This window comes from Apteryx rowi, unplaced genomic scaffold, assembly GCF_003343035.1.
Source record: "Apteryx rowi isolate R43461 unplaced genomic scaffold, aptRow1 scaffold_322, whole genome shotgun sequence".
Taxonomy (NCBI): Eukaryota; Metazoa; Chordata; class Aves; order Apterygiformes; family Apterygidae; genus Apteryx; species Apteryx rowi.
This window is the reverse complement of record NW_020449664.1, coordinates 379,515-397,296: the sequence shown is the minus strand read 5'-3', so window position 1 is coordinate 397,296 and position 17,782 is coordinate 379,515. Positions and strand designations below refer to the sequence as shown.

At 42.2% G+C, this 17,782-nt stretch overlaps 1 protein-coding gene across 5 annotated transcripts in view; it reads right to left on the bottom strand.

Moving 5' to 3' along the window:
- Positions 1-110: 110 nt before the first annotated feature.
- PPP6R2 (protein phosphatase 6 regulatory subunit 2) overlaps positions 111-17,782 on the bottom strand; it is an 85,456-nt gene continuing 67,784 nt past the window's right edge. The window contains exons 22-24 of one of the 5 annotated variants that reach the window (XR_003254404.1): positions 17,159-17,311; positions 14,394-15,658; positions 111-8,009 (exon numbers count right to left, since the gene is read on the bottom strand). Coding sequence is in view for 3 of the 5 variants with exons in the window: in XM_026071149.1 (XP_025926934.1) it covers positions 15,607-15,658; positions 17,159-17,311 (205 nt within the window). In the remaining 2 variants the exon portion in view is untranslated. Of the gene's footprint in view, positions 15,659-17,158; positions 17,312-17,782 lie in introns of all 5 variants that reach the window. The other 4 variants (XR_003254405.1, XM_026071149.1, XM_026071150.1 and 1 more) reach the window with 4 other exon arrangements.

The following is a 17,782-nucleotide window of genomic DNA, read 5'->3' as shown; positions in this document are numbered from 1 at the left end:
CCGGGCGAGCCCCGAGCACCCCGGGCGCCTGTCGCGCGAGCCGCCCGCAGGCTGCAGCACGGCCGAGGCTCCGCTGGTCCTGCAGGATGGAGAAATCCGCCACTGTCACGTGAATTTTGAGCTTTTATTGATAGTTGGAATTTACAGCCTAAAACTGACAACATAGAGAGATGCAGACTTTTTTTTTTCACTTTTCTTTTTTCTTTTTTTCTTTTTTACAAAAACAAAAACCAAAATAACCAAAAGCCACCAGCATCAGTTTTACAATATAAAAGTTTTGACAGTAGAGAGACTAAAGTACATCTGGAATTACTCAGAAAAATAAACAGGGAAAAAGGCAGTAATTTAAAATTTGTCCCTCATATATACACATAGATACACAGACATTGCTTACAAAGACCCGGTTTCAACATTTAAGGGCAGTAGGCATCATGAGAAAAAAGGCTCCCCTACGTCATTGCACTAAATTAATGAACCCAATTCAGCCCCCCCCCCCTTGCCACCCCCTTCCCAATTTAGAGGAAAGGCCACTTGAAGCTAAGACTGAATTTCAGGCCCCCCCCCCCCCGGGAATCCCTCGGGATCGCTCAGCGAGAGACCCTGCCCACACCAGCCACCTGCCCGTAAACCAGCCGTCACCCGGCGCGTCAGCTAGGAGAGTCGCGGGACACCGTCCTCGCCGGCAAGTGTTTCTTATTGCTATACAGAGCGCATCTCACGCGGCCGCCACCATTTTACCGGTTGGKTTTTTTTGTTTTTTTTCTCTTTTTAAGCATAGCTTCCACCCCTAACACTTGCTCTCCAGCCAGGCCACCTGGGTGCCTGCAAGTAAAATCCGCCGTCCAGCCTTCCCTTAGGAAAGCACAACAGCCGGAATAGCCAAGAGTGCTCAGCAGCTCATCAGGCAGCTTTTCAGGAAAACTCGGCTCCCATCAGACACCAAAATAAAACGACCAGATTTTTAGAACAGCAGAGAACTGCGGGTGCAGAGCGGTTCTGAAAATCTGGGCCCGCTTTGGGGTATTGAGCACTATAAAATTTGGCCCTAGAGTATCAAATGCCGCAGCCACGCGCCATCCACGGCCGCAGTGCGACTCTCCCAGTCGGAGCAGGATTTAGCAGCTCCCGCATTCGTGGGGGACGGAGGGGAGACCGTTCTGGCCTGGGTTTAGCACTTTGGCGCTGGGCACCAGGGCTGCGGCAGGGCCCCTCCGAGCTTCCCTCTCCGACCCGGCGGCCGCTGCGCCTGCGCCGGCRAGCAGCAGCCCGGGTGCAGGCAGGAGCCGGCGCAGGCAGGAGCCGGCGCTGCCACCGGCAGCCCGAGCCCTCCCATCCATCCCGGGGCGGCGCTTGGTAGAGCCGCTTCGAGGAAACTGCCAGATCAGAGGGTTTGACCGGCATTTCTGCCGTCCCTGGAAAGCTCCAGTTCTCTCAATTAACTAATTCATTAAAAAACGTTTTGCTTTGTTTTCAGTTTAAACAAGCATTTCGGGTCCTTTAGCACAGGGGGCAACGGGATTTGCCGGGGTGGACAGCCCTCAAATTCGTGATTTGTGCTAACAGTCTAAAGCCAGGCATTTCCAGCTCTCTCAAGCCTAAACTGCAGCCTAATTCCAAACGGAAAAGCAGCTGGTGGAGGCATGGGAAACCCCACGGAAGCAACTCCAGAAGCTTCATGCAGCAGAATGTCGACCAAAATACGGTGGCAAAGAATATTTAATATTCCAATTGTTTTAAATATGCTAAGTGCAAATTAACTGGTTAAACCATGACGTCCTTCTGAATTAGTAAAATCATAGTGTGAAAAGGAAGTTTCTCTGTCTGAGCAGATACACCCTATAATAAAAAATATCATTAGAAGCATGGATATTTTAACCTGCAATAATACATATTACCCACTCCATATATAAATATATATGTATATATATATACATATATATACATACACACACATACATACATATATATATATGACGACTGTCTTAAGCACTGCCAAACTGATCTAGTGCCAATACTTGGGCTGTGTTAAAGAAAAGGTTTACAAAATATCAGATCAAGAAAAAGGTTTCTATAAAACTTTACATTTCAGCTGAAGCTGCTCATCTAAACGCAAACACTGTCGAAACCAGCTGGGATACAAAAGGCAACCACAGCAACAGACACGGAGCACAGACGGAAAACCAGGRACCTTCCTTCCCACCAGCCTTGTCGAGAAAAATGCCCAAATGAAAAACACCTCGGAACACTTTTTTCCTTTCTTTTTTTCAGTTTGAAAACGTTCCTTTAGCAGAGCTTACCTAACCACAGGAGATGGCAACGGGGTATTTGTACTGCAGCAAAACAGCATTTTATCTAGAACCGAACCAGAACCAGTCGTTTCATCGTGTATCCAAGCCCTGCGGAAGCGGCTCACGAACGAATCCTGCCTTTCAGGAAACTTCATCCATGCACCCAGTACCTCAGGTTTTTATTTGTACCAAGGATCGCACTGCTTTGGAARGTGCACACTTACTCATCACGGAATTATACGCAGACCCAGCAGCTCCRAGAAAAACCAGGTTTAAGGGGAAGACGTTTACGTTACCCGCTGACCAGGAGGGCTGAGGAAGGGAGATGGGAAGGCGCCAGCCCCGGTGGCACCGCCACGGCTCGCCCCCAACCCCGTTCCCCTTTACTGGACGTAACCGTCTGCAAGCAGGGAAAGGAAATTTGAGGAGAGAGGTTTGAAGGAGGARAATTTATACAAGTACATGGAAAAGACTCCAGACACAGCAAGCAGATGGAAGTATTCTTCCCTCTTCTAAACCTGCACTTTAATTACCAACAAGACTGGTGAAAGAAATGACTTTCTTCCTTAAAATCCCAGCAACTGTTTCAAACACACGCTCTCTGCTGCCGACAGGCTTTGCTGTCCCACTGCTGCCGCTGCCTCGGCTGGGCACAGCCCGGGGCCGGCTGCCTTCCCACTCGGGACGCCGCGTTGCAATTAGCAGCGTTGCAATTAGCAGCGCTGCAATCAATCAATCAGCAGCGTTGCAATCAGCAGCGCGGGGGCGGCGGGCGCCCTGGCCCCGCAGCGGCACTCCGGGACTTCCCCCGTGTCCCCAGCACAGAACGCAGCTCGGGGGGCCCCGGCAGCGGGTGCGGATGCAGCGGATGCAGCGGGTGCGGATGCATCGCGCCCAGGCAGAGCCCCCGGCAGCACAAACAGCTTTATAGCTGATGCCAAYGTCACAAGTTAAATAACGTACAAGCAAAAGACGGGTAATAGGACAGTTTACTTAAATATCTATTTTTATCTCCCTTAGCGCGCCTATTCGTTATCGCATTAGCACATGGTTAGAAACTCTGATTTACGGACAGCCCAGTTCAGAACCGATTTCTATTCCCCTTCATACGAAACGCTGCGGATTTAAACAGGATCCCACCTAAGAGCAGTGATCCATAAATACGGATCCCAACAGCACAACCAGCTGTGTGACAAACTCAGCGGCCAGAGCAAAGTCTAACTTCAGTTTAGAGCGCTTGAACACAGAATGTTTTAATGTTTCCATTAGTTTCGGCTACGCTGATATCTTACTGCTATTAAGCGTATGAACAATTATAAAATGAAAAAGCTTGAAAGCAGCTTTTCAAGTATTTCTCACTGCTTCACAGAAAATTTGATTTTCAGSTTAAAAAAACAAAATTCAGAGGAGTATTTATATTTGATAGGGGGAAAATATTTACATGCCACATTGACAAATGAGTTTTTTAATTTAAATTATATATTAAATAATAATTAAATATTTAAATATTAGTTAATTTAAACACAAAATTACGTATAATCAATTTCTTAGGAGTTTTTAAGCATAGTTTGTTTTTAACACTTGCAGGGCAAATTCAATGTACATTTTTTTATTTGGATATCAATAAAACATTCTGAATAGACAGTTAGTAGGATGTACATTAAATTTATCTTCACTACTCCTTTTTAAACACGCTGTTGCACTAGCCTCCATCACATTATTCCTATTACCCTTTAGCAAAAGGAACCTGTTCTCTTTGCATATTTAAAGGTGGCCCGTGGTCTTTTTGCACGGACACAGTTTTGTGATTCAGGAATTAAATCTTTCTTTCTCCTCTGCGAAATCCCAGCACACAACTGCCAAGGAAGCACTGCAACTACCGACTTCTTCTTCAGAGATGCCGCAGCGTSTCCCAGCTCCCCCCGTGCTAAAAGCACTATTTTAGGTGCGGTTCTCACGTCACCGTCACAGCCCGACGCCGCATCAAAACACACCCGGGGCAGCGAAGGGGCCCATCTGCTCCGGACCCCGCGGGAAAGGCCGGCCRGAGCCACCCGGGAGCCGGTCCCTGCGGAGCCGGGAGGATGCAGCAAGCGGCACGAGCCGCTGCGGAGCGCGGGGGGGGCAGGAAATACCTCTTGTTGGCATCTGCATGGATATAAGGCACTCGGAACAACAACGGAGCACTTAAAACTTATTATTGTGGCGTGGGATCCTTCCGTGCATCACACTCCTTCTGCCTTCCTCCAGGGTAACTGGAGATGAAAAACGACTTGGTTCCAAAGCTGGAATGAGAAGAAATTACTCCTTCTGAACCAAAATAAAGGCACTGGTGTTTTTATATCTGGAATTCTTATTGCTGATTTTTTTTTTTTTTTTTTTTGCCCTAGAGATAATCAGACCGTTTATTCTTTTAAGGGCATTAAAGTCATCAACTGGAATGGAAACAGGACAAAGTCTCCACCGAAGGAAAGCAGGGGGCCCCGTCACTACGGGAGCGCGACCATGCATCGCAAACAGGACGGAGATGAACTCCCTCACCGCCGAACAGGCCATCCAGATATCCAAAAAACCCAATTTTTAGATTTTAGTCAGTCACAACTGCAAGCAGGGTGTGCGTATCCGCGTACGAGAAAGACTGCACATGTACTCACATGATGATGGGATTCCACCCTTATCTCCATGATGGATAGRGGCAGAGGAAGGTGGGACAGGGAAGGATGGTCTGGTGGAGTTGTACCATAAAAGGCAAAGTAYTAAAGTGTTAGAAATGAGACAAACTTAAGTTAAAAAAAAAAAARAGTCTCTATCCCAGCTAGGACTTGATAAGTATCTTTTAGTGAACACAAATGCCTTTTCTTGGTAAAGTTTCAGTAGATAATTGACAGCTGTGGGTTTTTTTTTCTTTGAGGGAGAGGAGTTGTTCAGTGGTTTTACAAGGGAAATAGCGGGAATGATGGAGTGCAATAAATGGAGATTAATTACAAATTAATTATAGATCTTGATATACATCACATCCAGGTAAGTTTCTGAAAGGAAACAAAAGATATTTTCCCAATACTTTGAACTCCCCCACCCTGGCTTTGGCCAATTTATTTTAAGCAAAAAGGAAAGAAGTCTGTTCAAAGTCCCAGGCAAAAGAAAATGCTGCTTTGAAAATGATTGAAAAGATGTTCTTTACAAAGATAATGCTTCTATTTCAAATCAGCTATAGTAGGAACTTAACACTGCACTATTATAATTTATAATGTTATTTACTAAATACTCTACTTCCTTTTTTTTAACTTCTGATGTTTTAACATGCATATTCATGTGATACATATGTTACAGTCAAAATTTACATAAATTTATAGTATGAGGTAATTAATGGTTTTATGTTATTTGTTTCTGAAAGAATAAGAATGCAGAATTTTAAATTACAGATACGATCAATGCATTTTAAGGCAAGTTTAGTGCCCTTTGTTATTCTAACTGATACTGGCATGTTTCAGACAAATGACAAACCCCCAGAAAGGATTCGCCCCTGGTTCATAAGGTGCCACCGAAAACAAAAGCCATTTTGCCTGTTTGCTTATTAAACGGTTTGAATAGACTAAACTGGAAACRTTGTGATATGTACAGAAAGTCAGGACAGAGAAAACGCGTTGCTCTGTACCAGAGAAACTGGTGTCATTTAAGCTCAGGTGAGAAAGGAAGTGGTGATTTTCTACATCAAGTCATTTTTTCAGATTGTCTCGGGAAGTCAGTCACGGTTTGGTGTTTGAGCCTTAGTCCGAAAATGAGATGAGCAGTAAAAGAGTTAAAATTACAGTGCAAAGCCACTGCTACACCGCGGCAGTCGTCGAACRCCGCGGGCGCCAGCTCAGGGCTCCGAGCGAGGGAGCAGCGCAGCTCTCCTTTCACGTAACCTCGAGCGCAAACAAGTACCGCAGGCAGTTCTTCCACGCACGTTTTGCAAGCGAAAGCACGTGCGGATGCGGTGTCCACAGAGTCCTACTTACACGTATTCCAGTAAGTATTTAACCAGGACAGAGCAAACGCTTCCCCGGTGCTCACGCGCCGCGCACCGCGTCCCCCCGCCGCGGCGGACTGTCGCACCACCCCAGGGTTTGCCGGCTCACAGGCTGCACTTAACGTTTTGGCAAAGTATTCCGGTGGGCTTACCAATTAATGAGAAATATTTCTGAGCTGCACACAATGAGTAGTTTTCAATTAACGTCTGACGTGCCTAGAGTTAGTTACGTTCCAGCTTTAGTTCCATTAAAGATATATAGTCTAGGAGACATTTTTGCATTATCTAGCAACAGCGTGTTCTACCGCAAAAGACGTGATTACTCGAAATCCAACAACGGGAAATTCTTTACAGCATTTCTAGARTTTCTAGAAAATTTTGAAAAACTAGCTATGAGCATCAAAATTATATGATAAAAGATTTTTAATAGTTTATATCTGTCCAAACAATTTGATAAAATAAAAAACAGATGGGGAAGAATCTGTCTTTTATAAAAGCCCCACAACTTCAGGGAGAGAAGAATCATCTTCTCTCCTGATCAGCATCAAATATAAAAATACATTTTACATATAGGCATATTTCACTAACATTTTTACACTTATGTTGTGAGAGGTGACAGGTAACAGTCACTAGGAAATATAGAGTTAATTTTTGTACAAAAATCAATAGGGAGGTCAGACTGGTCACCACAATGCCCTTCTAGGAATGAGGTAAGTGAGTTTTAGATGATATAAGCTAGCATATAGAGCCAAATTGTTTATTTTCTGCAAATTTGTCAGAAAGTTTACATGTAATTGTAATGTACATAGAAAACGCCTGCTCAGGTCTACCAAAACTTTGTATCAGCTAGCATTTTCTCAGTAGCTACTCCTGAGGGAAACCACTACTCGATGAAAATCCCTTTCTCTCTCTGAATGAAAACAGTATCCCCTATAAAGATGGAAACGTCAGCCATTAGGAAACCAGCAAGAATTGCATCAAACCCATTTTCCAAAGAATCTTAAATTTTCACTGAACTGAATTTTAAAAATGGTCTAACACACAGCGTACTTCTGAAGTGTTCATTACCTCTAAGTGCTATAAAAACAATGATGCATAATTCTGTAAATAAGCTAAGGCACTGTCCGTAATTAAACCAACAATGCATGGTTCCCCCAACCAGAGGGATTTTCTTTTTGCAAGTTGTCATGCAAATGTAAAATTATTACTTCAAACTTCATCCCAAATTATTTTAAAATTTAGTAATTGTGGAAATAATGTGCTTAAGAGCTCACAATGGCCATCTGGTACATCCCAATTTTGACTCGAATGTGCTGGCGCAACCTTCTTCTTCAAGAAATCATATTTAATACTGCATGTCTCCTTCTAAAATTCAATGAGCTACAAGTGCATTTGGGTTGTTTTAGAGCTTGTAATTCTTTTTCCTTCAAAAAGCATTTCTTGCTTTGAAGGAGAAATTAACAGTGTAAGTATCTGTAACCTATAAAAAAAAAACTGTGCCAAGATGACACATTTATTAAGAAAACGGAAAAAAACACACACGAGTCAGTCTTAGCCCACCTCATAAAGGTTATACTAACCATTTGCAAAACACAGCGCTTTCCCTTCTTCTGTCATGTGCTAGCAGCAAGGTATTCTGCTCAACTAAAGATACCTGCATTCTAGTCTAGCTCCAGTTTCTGACTGCATGGGCTCTGAAGGAGTCTGATCTGAAAAAGAAAAGGTACAGATCACACTTGCAAAGGGCCACAAACTCAGATTTAATCTCAGCAAAGAAAAAAATCCTGTTGCAACCTGATTAGTCGGTTATTGAATCAAATAGAGAACATTTACAAATAATTGTCTAAGCCCTAGATTTTTTTAAAGATATATATTGCTGCACTCAACATCAATACACTTGATAGCCTCCAAAGCCCAAGTTTTAGCTTAATAAGCCCTCTGGGAGCCTTCAGCTCTTCACTGCCTACCTTGCTCTTGAAAATGAAACTAAATCCTTCCAAGCCTAGCTTCAACCGTATTACACAACCATACGGATTAGATGGCGGTTTGAGCAACAAGGTTTAAATAAATCCTTACACACACCGATTAAGGAAACCACGCAAGTTAGGACAAGACTAGAAAAGAAAGGAGTAACACAATATTCAGTGAGAAGCCAGAAACTAACAACAAGGCGAAACGTATTCTGCAATAAATATTAACAACTTTTCTAAAAACCCTCGGAAGGGTGCAGCATCATTAACTTACAGTTATGAGGCCACTGTGAACTTTGTGTACAGTACTGCACGTGACTTGACCTGGTTTAAGYCAATTAATAGTAAGCCCTTGAATATGACTTTCTAAAGATGCACACAGGCCTGAGTTCACCTCTCCTTTTTCCTCTCTTCTTTCCTATGTAACGTGCATTTTTTAAGAACTAAAGGCCGCATGCAGTCTGAACAGAAAGCTGTAAGCTTTTCTCCATATGAGTGAATACCTTTCAACTGTTTGTTTGTTTTTTTTAAATGGCCTGTGACATCCAAACCRGAGTAAAACTCCACTGCACCACAAGCCCACAGCTACACTTCTAACTCATGAACCTGCAGACTGTGCACAGCAGCCCTTTYGAYGTCTCCCCTGTTGAGYGCTCTCCYGTAACGTTAAGGGACGGGAATGAGGGTAAGAAGCTGAATGTCACTTCATAGAGAACCATGTAAAATGTTTTATTTTAAAGCTGGGACTGGCAAAAATAAATAAATAAGTGCATTATGCTTGCCTTGTGCGAGCTTGTAACTGGAGATACAGGTGCTTTCAAAACAACAAAGTAAGTGGCAGAATATGACTTCACAGAGAACTGATGCTGGGGTGAAAAAAAACCAACAAAGAATATTAACATGCCATTGTAAACACCAGGTTTCATTTTGTCTATTTTTTCTAACCACAGCAAAACCTGCTGTAACAGCTAAATCAGCTGTTTATAATTTTTAAACATGTTTCAGAGTGAGATCATTGCTTTGGGAAGAGCAAGAAGAGAAGAAAACCTATTCTTTAAATGACTACCAATTGCAAGATGAGCTGCTATACGGTATCAAAAAAGTCAAATATTACACTGCAAAAAATCAAATTATCTTGTTTATCAAGAATAATTGCTTTTAATCCAGCAGCCAGGATGCAGGACTTTTCTCCCTTGTAGTCTCCAGGGACATCAAATTGCATGGTCAGTATCAGAGTACTTGCAAGAAGCTGTTGCACCTTTTCCATGACTACCGGCAAACCACTTTAGTCTTCAACATTTGCAGAAATAAGGGGGGCTCTGCTATACAACAGCTGTTTTCCCTACTAGATAAACTGGACATCTGAAGAAAATGAGGCTCTTTCAGTTTTCTTGTGATTATCATTGCAATAAGACAGTGCTTAGCACTATGGAAGGTGAAGACTAAAAAACCTTTCTACCAAATACTGATTAAAATACTACCGAAGAGAGTTAAGAATGTCAGAAAAAATGTACAAAGAGGGAAAAAACTAAAAAGCCCTAGCATAGGACCGCAGACCCCCAAACTGTATTTCAGGTACAGTTCTACCGGACAGGAGAGGAATCAAGGCGCTTCTGGCTGGAAGGATTAAGCTGAGACTGAAACACAGTGTACACCACRGTGTAAACCTTTCGTGACAGGCAGCAAGGTCTCCTGCTATGTCTAAGCTATGCCACTGATAAATAGTGATTTAAATTATAGTTCACTGGCTATTTTTTTTGAAAAAGGATTTTGTGATACCAGCAGATGACAATGAAACCATTTAAATCTTTTCCTTTTAGGTATGTATTTAGGAATTCCCCTTAACTTCCATCCACCTGTGCAAAGCAGCTGTATCCAAAACCTTTCCACTGGCAAACTGGGACGCCCAAGTCTTTTTGACTAGGTATTGAGGGGAATGCTGTTTTTCTTTTCCTTTTTTTTTTTTTAATTTGTGCACCCACTGGTCTTTCATTCTGTTTGCCAGCTGAAGCTCTGTACAAAGTAATAAGGGTGGAAAAACCTTGGGACACTAAAGAAATTTATTCTTTGCTGGGTTTGTTGAGGACATATTATCCAGATGAATAATTGGGACTTTATCTGTCTGAACTGTTATAACTCTGTTAAGAAATTTTGTTAAAAGACTGGTGAAACTGTTGAATAAACTAGTTATATACCTTCACTTGATCACTTTCCTTCAATCTCACTTAAACTTTCCTTCGCTTTCCTTCATCTCACTTAAACTTTAATTTTGAGTTGGTTCCCATGTTCCTGCGTGGATGCGATTTTAGAGAGGACCACACCTCTTTGCGACAGCAAAGGAATTCAAACCTAAGGACGCAACTCCAAATCTCTCCTCTGTTCGCAGAGGGTATGTAGTCACCAGGCTGCTCTTAGCACTACGTCCTCCCTGCATCTAGCACTAAAATCCTGTAGCGAGCAACGTGAAAGAATACAAACAGCAGGTCTGATTTGAAAAAACAACATTAATTCAAGCCATTTGACTWTTTTTCTTGCCATAAGATCATGCCTCCACGTCTCCAAACTAGTTATGTTYGATCTTTCTGTAACATAAGGTTTTTCTGATTGAAAGTCCTTGCAACTGTGATTTTTTTTTTGCAAGTTTAATACCCTGATACTGAACACGGCAGTTGAGATGGCTGAAAACAGTCAACTGACTTGATCATGACAGGACTCCAAAAGGGCTCTATTATATCATTGAAAAGAACATGTTTTTTCCACAGTTCAACCAGCTAGAGAGAAATGTGTTACAATTTAAGTATTATTTAGTGTCAGCTGATCTGATCACTTTTTAACTGCAAAGCRTGCAGAAAATTCCTCCTCCTCTCCCAGCAGGGAAGCGCACGGGCAGCGCTCTACAGCAGCAGCAACGCCAGGAACAGCAACGCGGATCACTGCCCAAGCCACCAACCCCTTGTAATCCAGTCGTGTCAACACCTAGCTGCGTAAAATCACTGAACTAGGATGTTCTAGAAGAAACATTTCCCCCGCAGATTACGCTTCGTTGGTTTTGGTCTTGTACAACAAATGTCTGTCCACGACTTGCTTCTGTTCGTGTGCTTGTACACACAAAAAAATCAGGCTTATTGTGCTCTGAGTCTCTGCTTCACCAGGTTGCTTACAATATCCAACTGTGTGTGTATAAATATATACAGAATAATACATATTGCAAATATATATCTATATACACACTCATCAGTGTACATAGTCAGAACTAAAATTATGTATACCATATAGATATGGATAGATTCAAAATACTGCATATAAACGAGGAAAGACAGGGCTGAATATAACTTCTGTCTAGTCTTCATTGCTTTCCAACCAACTATCTTAACAAGCCTATGATTTTTTTAAAGGATACCACTGGGTCAAGTAAATCCATCTTTGGTAGATAATATGTCTGCTCCAACCTTGAGCAACAGTCCTTCCCTAGAGCACAATGCTTATTCAGTGAGAGGAGAGCACACTTCTGGTGCAAACCACCCCCCTCCAGCAGTCAAAGTGTGTCCTGATGTGCCACTGTGAACAACGGACCCGAGGAGACATAATTCTGAGACTGCACATGGCATGACGTGACTTACAGAAAGGGTTCACTCAACTGCTCAATCAACTCATTCACTGTTTAAAACAACTATTTATCTTAAGGTCAGCTGAAAGCAGAATAGCAGTCCAAAGCCCAACTGCCATGTAGAGCTCTTGGCAGTAACCTAAAATGGCCAGGAAGAAAGTTCCGACAGCAATGAGGACTGAAAGAAAACTGCAGGCCACAGGCTGGAGACAGGGGAACCCTTAAATCTATACATACCCATTGTGACGGCAGAGAGAGGGGAAGTTCAAATTTACAAACAAGAAGAATTTTATGAACAGTTTGCCTATAAAATCATTGGAGCCAAGCAAGGAAACCATCACCTGACTCTAGGTCTGTTCTGAACTGCAAACTCCAAGTTATCAGGGATGAGAAACCTTCTAGATCAGTCTGTTGGCTGGTGTGAAGAACAATTCAAGAGGGCTATGAGATATAATTTGGAGCTTAAATACCAAATGTGGAGGAATCATTCACTGTCACAAAAGCAAGAAAGCTTGTGCATATCTATGAATCTATTTAACTGCTGATAAGATGTCTTATCACAGAAGTAACTGGACACAAGCAATTAAATTCATGAACTTCAGATAATGAGCCTCTCAGTAACTACACTATGCTTTTAGATCTGCTTACTGGATATGTTTTAAATATATTATTAAAGCTTTCATTTAAATTTATAGACTCAAAGCCAAAAGCTAATGAACAAGTTTAGAATTTGCAACAAAAGGCATAGATAGACATGTCCTTGCATATCTCTCTGAAATGTTCCATGATGTTATTGCTGCCAGCTGTTCCGTACCACTTCTCAGGTGGAGGTTACTGCCCCGAAAACCAAGACATCATGAACAGATCACATGGATATAACTAATCATCATTTTTGCAACATCAGCCAGCATGACTTGAAGCACAGCTCCAGGTGATTTAAGCTAACACAGATGCCTCTTAAACCATTCCAAGTAGATCTGAAAAAGGACTTCTATGATGTAATCTAATGCAAAGATCATTTATCTGCCTACCAAGGTGGCTGAAAATGTATCAAGACAAGAGAAAGATCAAATTCTGCCCATTATGGACATTTTCCCTTAATCTCTCAATCCTAAACAGATTATACTTAGTCATAATTGTAGCATGATGGAACTTGCAAGCACTACAGGCAAGAACTGTGAATGAGAACAGACTGGAAAAGAACTATTGTCATTATTTGTTTTTTAATAGGACTGATGCCCAATCATGGTCTTCAATCAACTGCTGGAATCAGGTGCACTGATATTGTATTTGATGAATGATATTTCAGTTTTCATAGTATCATTTGTGGGCATTTACAGAACAACCTGAAAAGAACCTGATTTTCAGAAAATGTCTAGCACCAATTATCTGAAAGTTAAGACTTAAAGGTGTCTCCAATTAGGAACTCAAATCTACTAATCATTTCTGAAAATCCTGGCTAAGAGTGGGAATGACCTCTAAATAGCAGGCAGAGAGTGATATTTTCCTTCCAGCACAATGTAACTTTAAATTATTTATTTTAAATTACAAGGAGGGAGTGAGAAGACTTCCAGAACAACAGTGCTATGCCATGAAAGCACCAGCTTACCAAGTAATTGCAGCTGAGAGAAATCACAGCTATGTCAGCAGCATACCAGTGGCCCACAACCCTAGCACACAAGCTTCCAAGACGCACACAGTGATCTCATCCTACTTTCTGCACTGTAATCTCCGTATCTGACATTCCAACAAAGGAAATCCTCTGTTTTCCCCAAGATCAAAAATGAAAATATTTTGTCTTTGGGCATACAATGATAGCCTTGTGCTGTGGGTACGACACCGTCGGATACTGATCCAGCAGAACAGACTGACTCTAACAGTGAAAACATTTTGTTCATCTCACTCCCTCACACACACCCCCTCTCAATACAGTTAAGAAAATTTCATATGCACTACATACATATCACAGTTAAAAATAAAGTATTTTTTAAAATGACTGAAGTCTGGCTAGGATGCCTTTGCTCATAACAACAGATCTGTGCGAGGTACTTTTTCATACTCACAGGGTAAAGTCCCTCATTATGCACAAGTGAGAATATATTTGAAAATAAGCTATTTGGCTACCTATGTGTCAAGCTTCATGCTTTTATTCCAAAGTGAATGATTTTCCAGCTTAGATCTTGGACTAATAAAATAAGCGGCATTTAACATTTGACAGGTGGATTTCAGCATACAGCTTACACACAAAAGCCGGCCCAGCTCTGCATCTAGACTACAGGGGTATAGAATGAGCACTGTTCATGGCGATCTGCTGTTACCAGCCTGAGCCTGGTTCTGTAAGTGGCCCACCATCTACACCCGTATGACCTATGTGCACAAGTCCAGTCTGGGAACAAGCTCATTGCAGAGGCCAGCACAGATCAGTGCAGACCTGTGTCTGAAACTGGTACAGTCTTTATAGGARTAGGTCCTTCAGCCTATGCAGAAGATCCTGTGTTCCAGGGTCAAGTACACACCTTTAACTGACCTTGCTCCCAGGCAGTTTGAAGCRTAGTCCATTTCTCCGTACTGTTTTCTACTATCCCATGGGAGCAGTAAGTCCCCACCCAAAATCTCTCCATGATCGACTACCTGTGGAGTAACAGCAGGAGTCCTGTGCTGGGGCCATTTCATTCTCCAATGTTGTCACTAGGTACAAAGTGCAAAAGTGTTGCTGTTCCTGCATCCATTAAAAACTTTAAAAACAGAACAAAAAACAAACAGAAACGGATTTCCATAATAATCTGAAAATACATTAGTCTCCAAAAAGCCAGCAAACACCTGATAACCTGTTTGTGCCATATCTGCTCTTGTTCCTGCATGGCAGCAGTCCAGTGGATCATTATCCTCTTAGCTGGCAAACAACATGCTACCTTCTTTGCATACTCTCCAGCCAACAGAGGACGAAATCCGGGAAGCTGAATTTTGATGGCTCGGACAGAAGAGACCAATTGCTAAACGACCCAAGATCCTGCAGTGAATTGTCATGTCTCCAGAGGAGAGAGCACTGAGCAATTCACTGGAATGCAGAGACTTCCCATTTCTTAAGACAGTTCAGCATTACAGCAAGTTAACTATCTGGCCTCTGGCTTGGGACAATGTCAATGACTCCCCTCCCACCCCACAGAAACATAAAATCCCTCCCTGCTTCATCCCATTTAAAGTGTTTGCATCTTTTCCTCCTATGAAATGTTTCTGATAAGGCTTTATTGCTATACAAAAGCGGTGCAAATGCTGCCCAAAGACAGCTCCATCAGGAACTTTGGTCACACGACTGCGGGACGTTTTGTGCACTGTCCAAGTCCCAGCGTTAGACCTGCTACCTTTCTGAAGAGAAGCTGAATACTGTGTGCAATAACACTAAGAAAATAGGACTGAACCCCAAATACAAAACAAAAACAAGGGAGAGAGGGAAGGGGACAAAGAACTAAAATTAGGCAGAAGGCTTGCTTGGGAAGAACCCCATCATTCCTGTGATGACTAACTGATCAATGCTACATTTAGACAATGCAAGTGTCTTTCAGAACAGATTGTTGGTGTTGAAACTGCATGTCTGGTCCTGAATGCCAGCTCTCTCATCAATGCAGCATTTATTAAAAAATAAAATTAAAATGAAAAAAAAAATTGACAAATTGCATCACCAGGTAGCAGCCTGGCCTGGATCACACACGTCCCATTGCATTTGTTTCATCAAGCAGGGCCATTTAATGTGGCTTCAGCACAGGGCAAGACTTCTTCTTTCCTATAGACAAACCAGAAGAGTAATATTAGAGGAATATAACTACTGGACCATGCTCAGTCCTAGAGCTTACTTTCATCCTGGCATTAATGCTGGAAACTTTCCAGTAGTATCTGAGCCATCCTTCCTCTGTTTCTTCTACCCACTAGAGCATTATTAGCTTCCTAGTCCGAACCTCTTCTGAATCCTTTACAAAATATTACATTTAGAAACCAAAATAGAAATTGAGAAGTCAACTTTAACCACTGATTAAACAACATTAACTAACTCATTGAATAAGAAAGTTTGAAACATAAGCATCAGGGTTCTGAGTACACAAACAGGCTCTAATTGACCTGGCCGGCCTCATCGGGGCCTCCTCCAACCATTAGCCTGRGAGCTGCATTTAAGTTCAGGCCCTTGGCCCTGGTCTTTGCCTGAGCTATGTCACATGTATGCTCTGCCTGGCCTTGGACCTTCTGGAGACACAGACCCCGAGACCTGCCTTGTCCCAGGGCAAGGATGTGTCTGGCAATCACTGGATGGGGTCCTGTGGGACTGCGCCCCTTGTCCGTGGGTGATTGCTTCTACCTGCCTTGCTGTAACCCTCAGCTCCCAGTTCACCATTCCTGGCCCACAGCTGTACTCAGGGCTCTGACAGTACCTGGGGTGTGGTGGCAGAGAACAGTTACCCAAAGGGGTAATCAGCTTGCTCCCAGATGTGTGTTAAAACTAGCCCTAGAATTTGTGTGATACCAGTTGTAAGCTGTGGACTCAAATGCTACACAGAAGCTGTACAGAGAAGTAATATAGCTGAGACCCAGAYCATATTTTACTGAAGTAGAGTTTGGTAAATCAGATTTTCCTGAAATTCTAAGCACTGGATAGATTTTTTTCCTCTCACTAAAAGTATCTAATGGAAGAAATTCCTCCAGGATGGCCCAGATGTCTAGCTTCAGCTAAGCCCCATCATTCAAGATTCAGTCTAACAGTGGGCTTGTTCCAAAAAGATTCAGTGAGGCAAGAGGCCACAAGGCTGTGGAGATGACAGCACTAGATATGCAGAAGGATTGGTCTGCATATTTAAAATGTTCCTAGCAGTCACATTTATAAAAATTGTTAGTGTCATTTCTCCTCAAGATTACTTCCAGTTTCAGTTTCAAAACCCATTCTCCAAATTTCCTCTCATACTGTTTTCATTGTTAATGACTATAAGTCCATCTGAACAACGAAACCCATGCTATTTAAATATTTATTCTGAAGCAGAAAGAAATCAGAAGTCCATTATTTTAATGATAAAACAGGTGACTTTATAGAGCCTCTGATAAACTCAAAGATATGTGTAACATACTGTTGTAATGTAATAGTTCTACACTACCTTCAGTCTAATACACTCCAAGACACTCAAGATGTATTAATCATATAGCAGTTGACCRTATACTACTGTTAGAATAACCGCATTCAGTGACATGGTAAAAATCGATTCTCTGACAGAGAGTGGTAAGAAATGGTCGAGTAGCTCACCTGTCTTTTGTTGCCGTTCCTGCACCAGCTGTGACGACAGCTGCAGTGTTCTGGTGTTCCTCAGAGTGCTGGGCCGTGTTCAGTGGTTTGGATGCTTTTGTCGTTCCGATGTCAGTGATGGTCAGCTTATCGATAACCATGCAGTCTGCGTCACTGTGTGGGAAGAATTCAAGTTCAAATTAAATGACAATTAATGGGAGTTAAATTCCAATGGGGAAAAAAACCACTCCTCCTCCTCACCTAACACACGCCACAAAATTCCCATAAAGAAATAAGAACTGAAAACAAACTGGAATTTAAAAGCATCATATGCATCCTGGAGGCTACATTTTCTAAAAATCAGCAAGACACCAAAAATGCACAAGAACAATAATTCCTTAAGAAAGGCATTTTCATTTCCTGCAGCAAAATCAGGCCTATGAATTCTCAGTGTACCATCATTGCCTGAAAACAAGACGTTTTAATACTCTCTGCAACTAACTCTGTTGGTGCATTGTCCTGTGAGTGAACACAGGAAACAAACTGTGAGCCTGCTGGATTAACAGTAGAACGGATGCAACATGAAGTACATTCAGTCAAGACTTTACAAGTTTAGAGGGTCTAGAAAATCAGGTTTGCTACTAG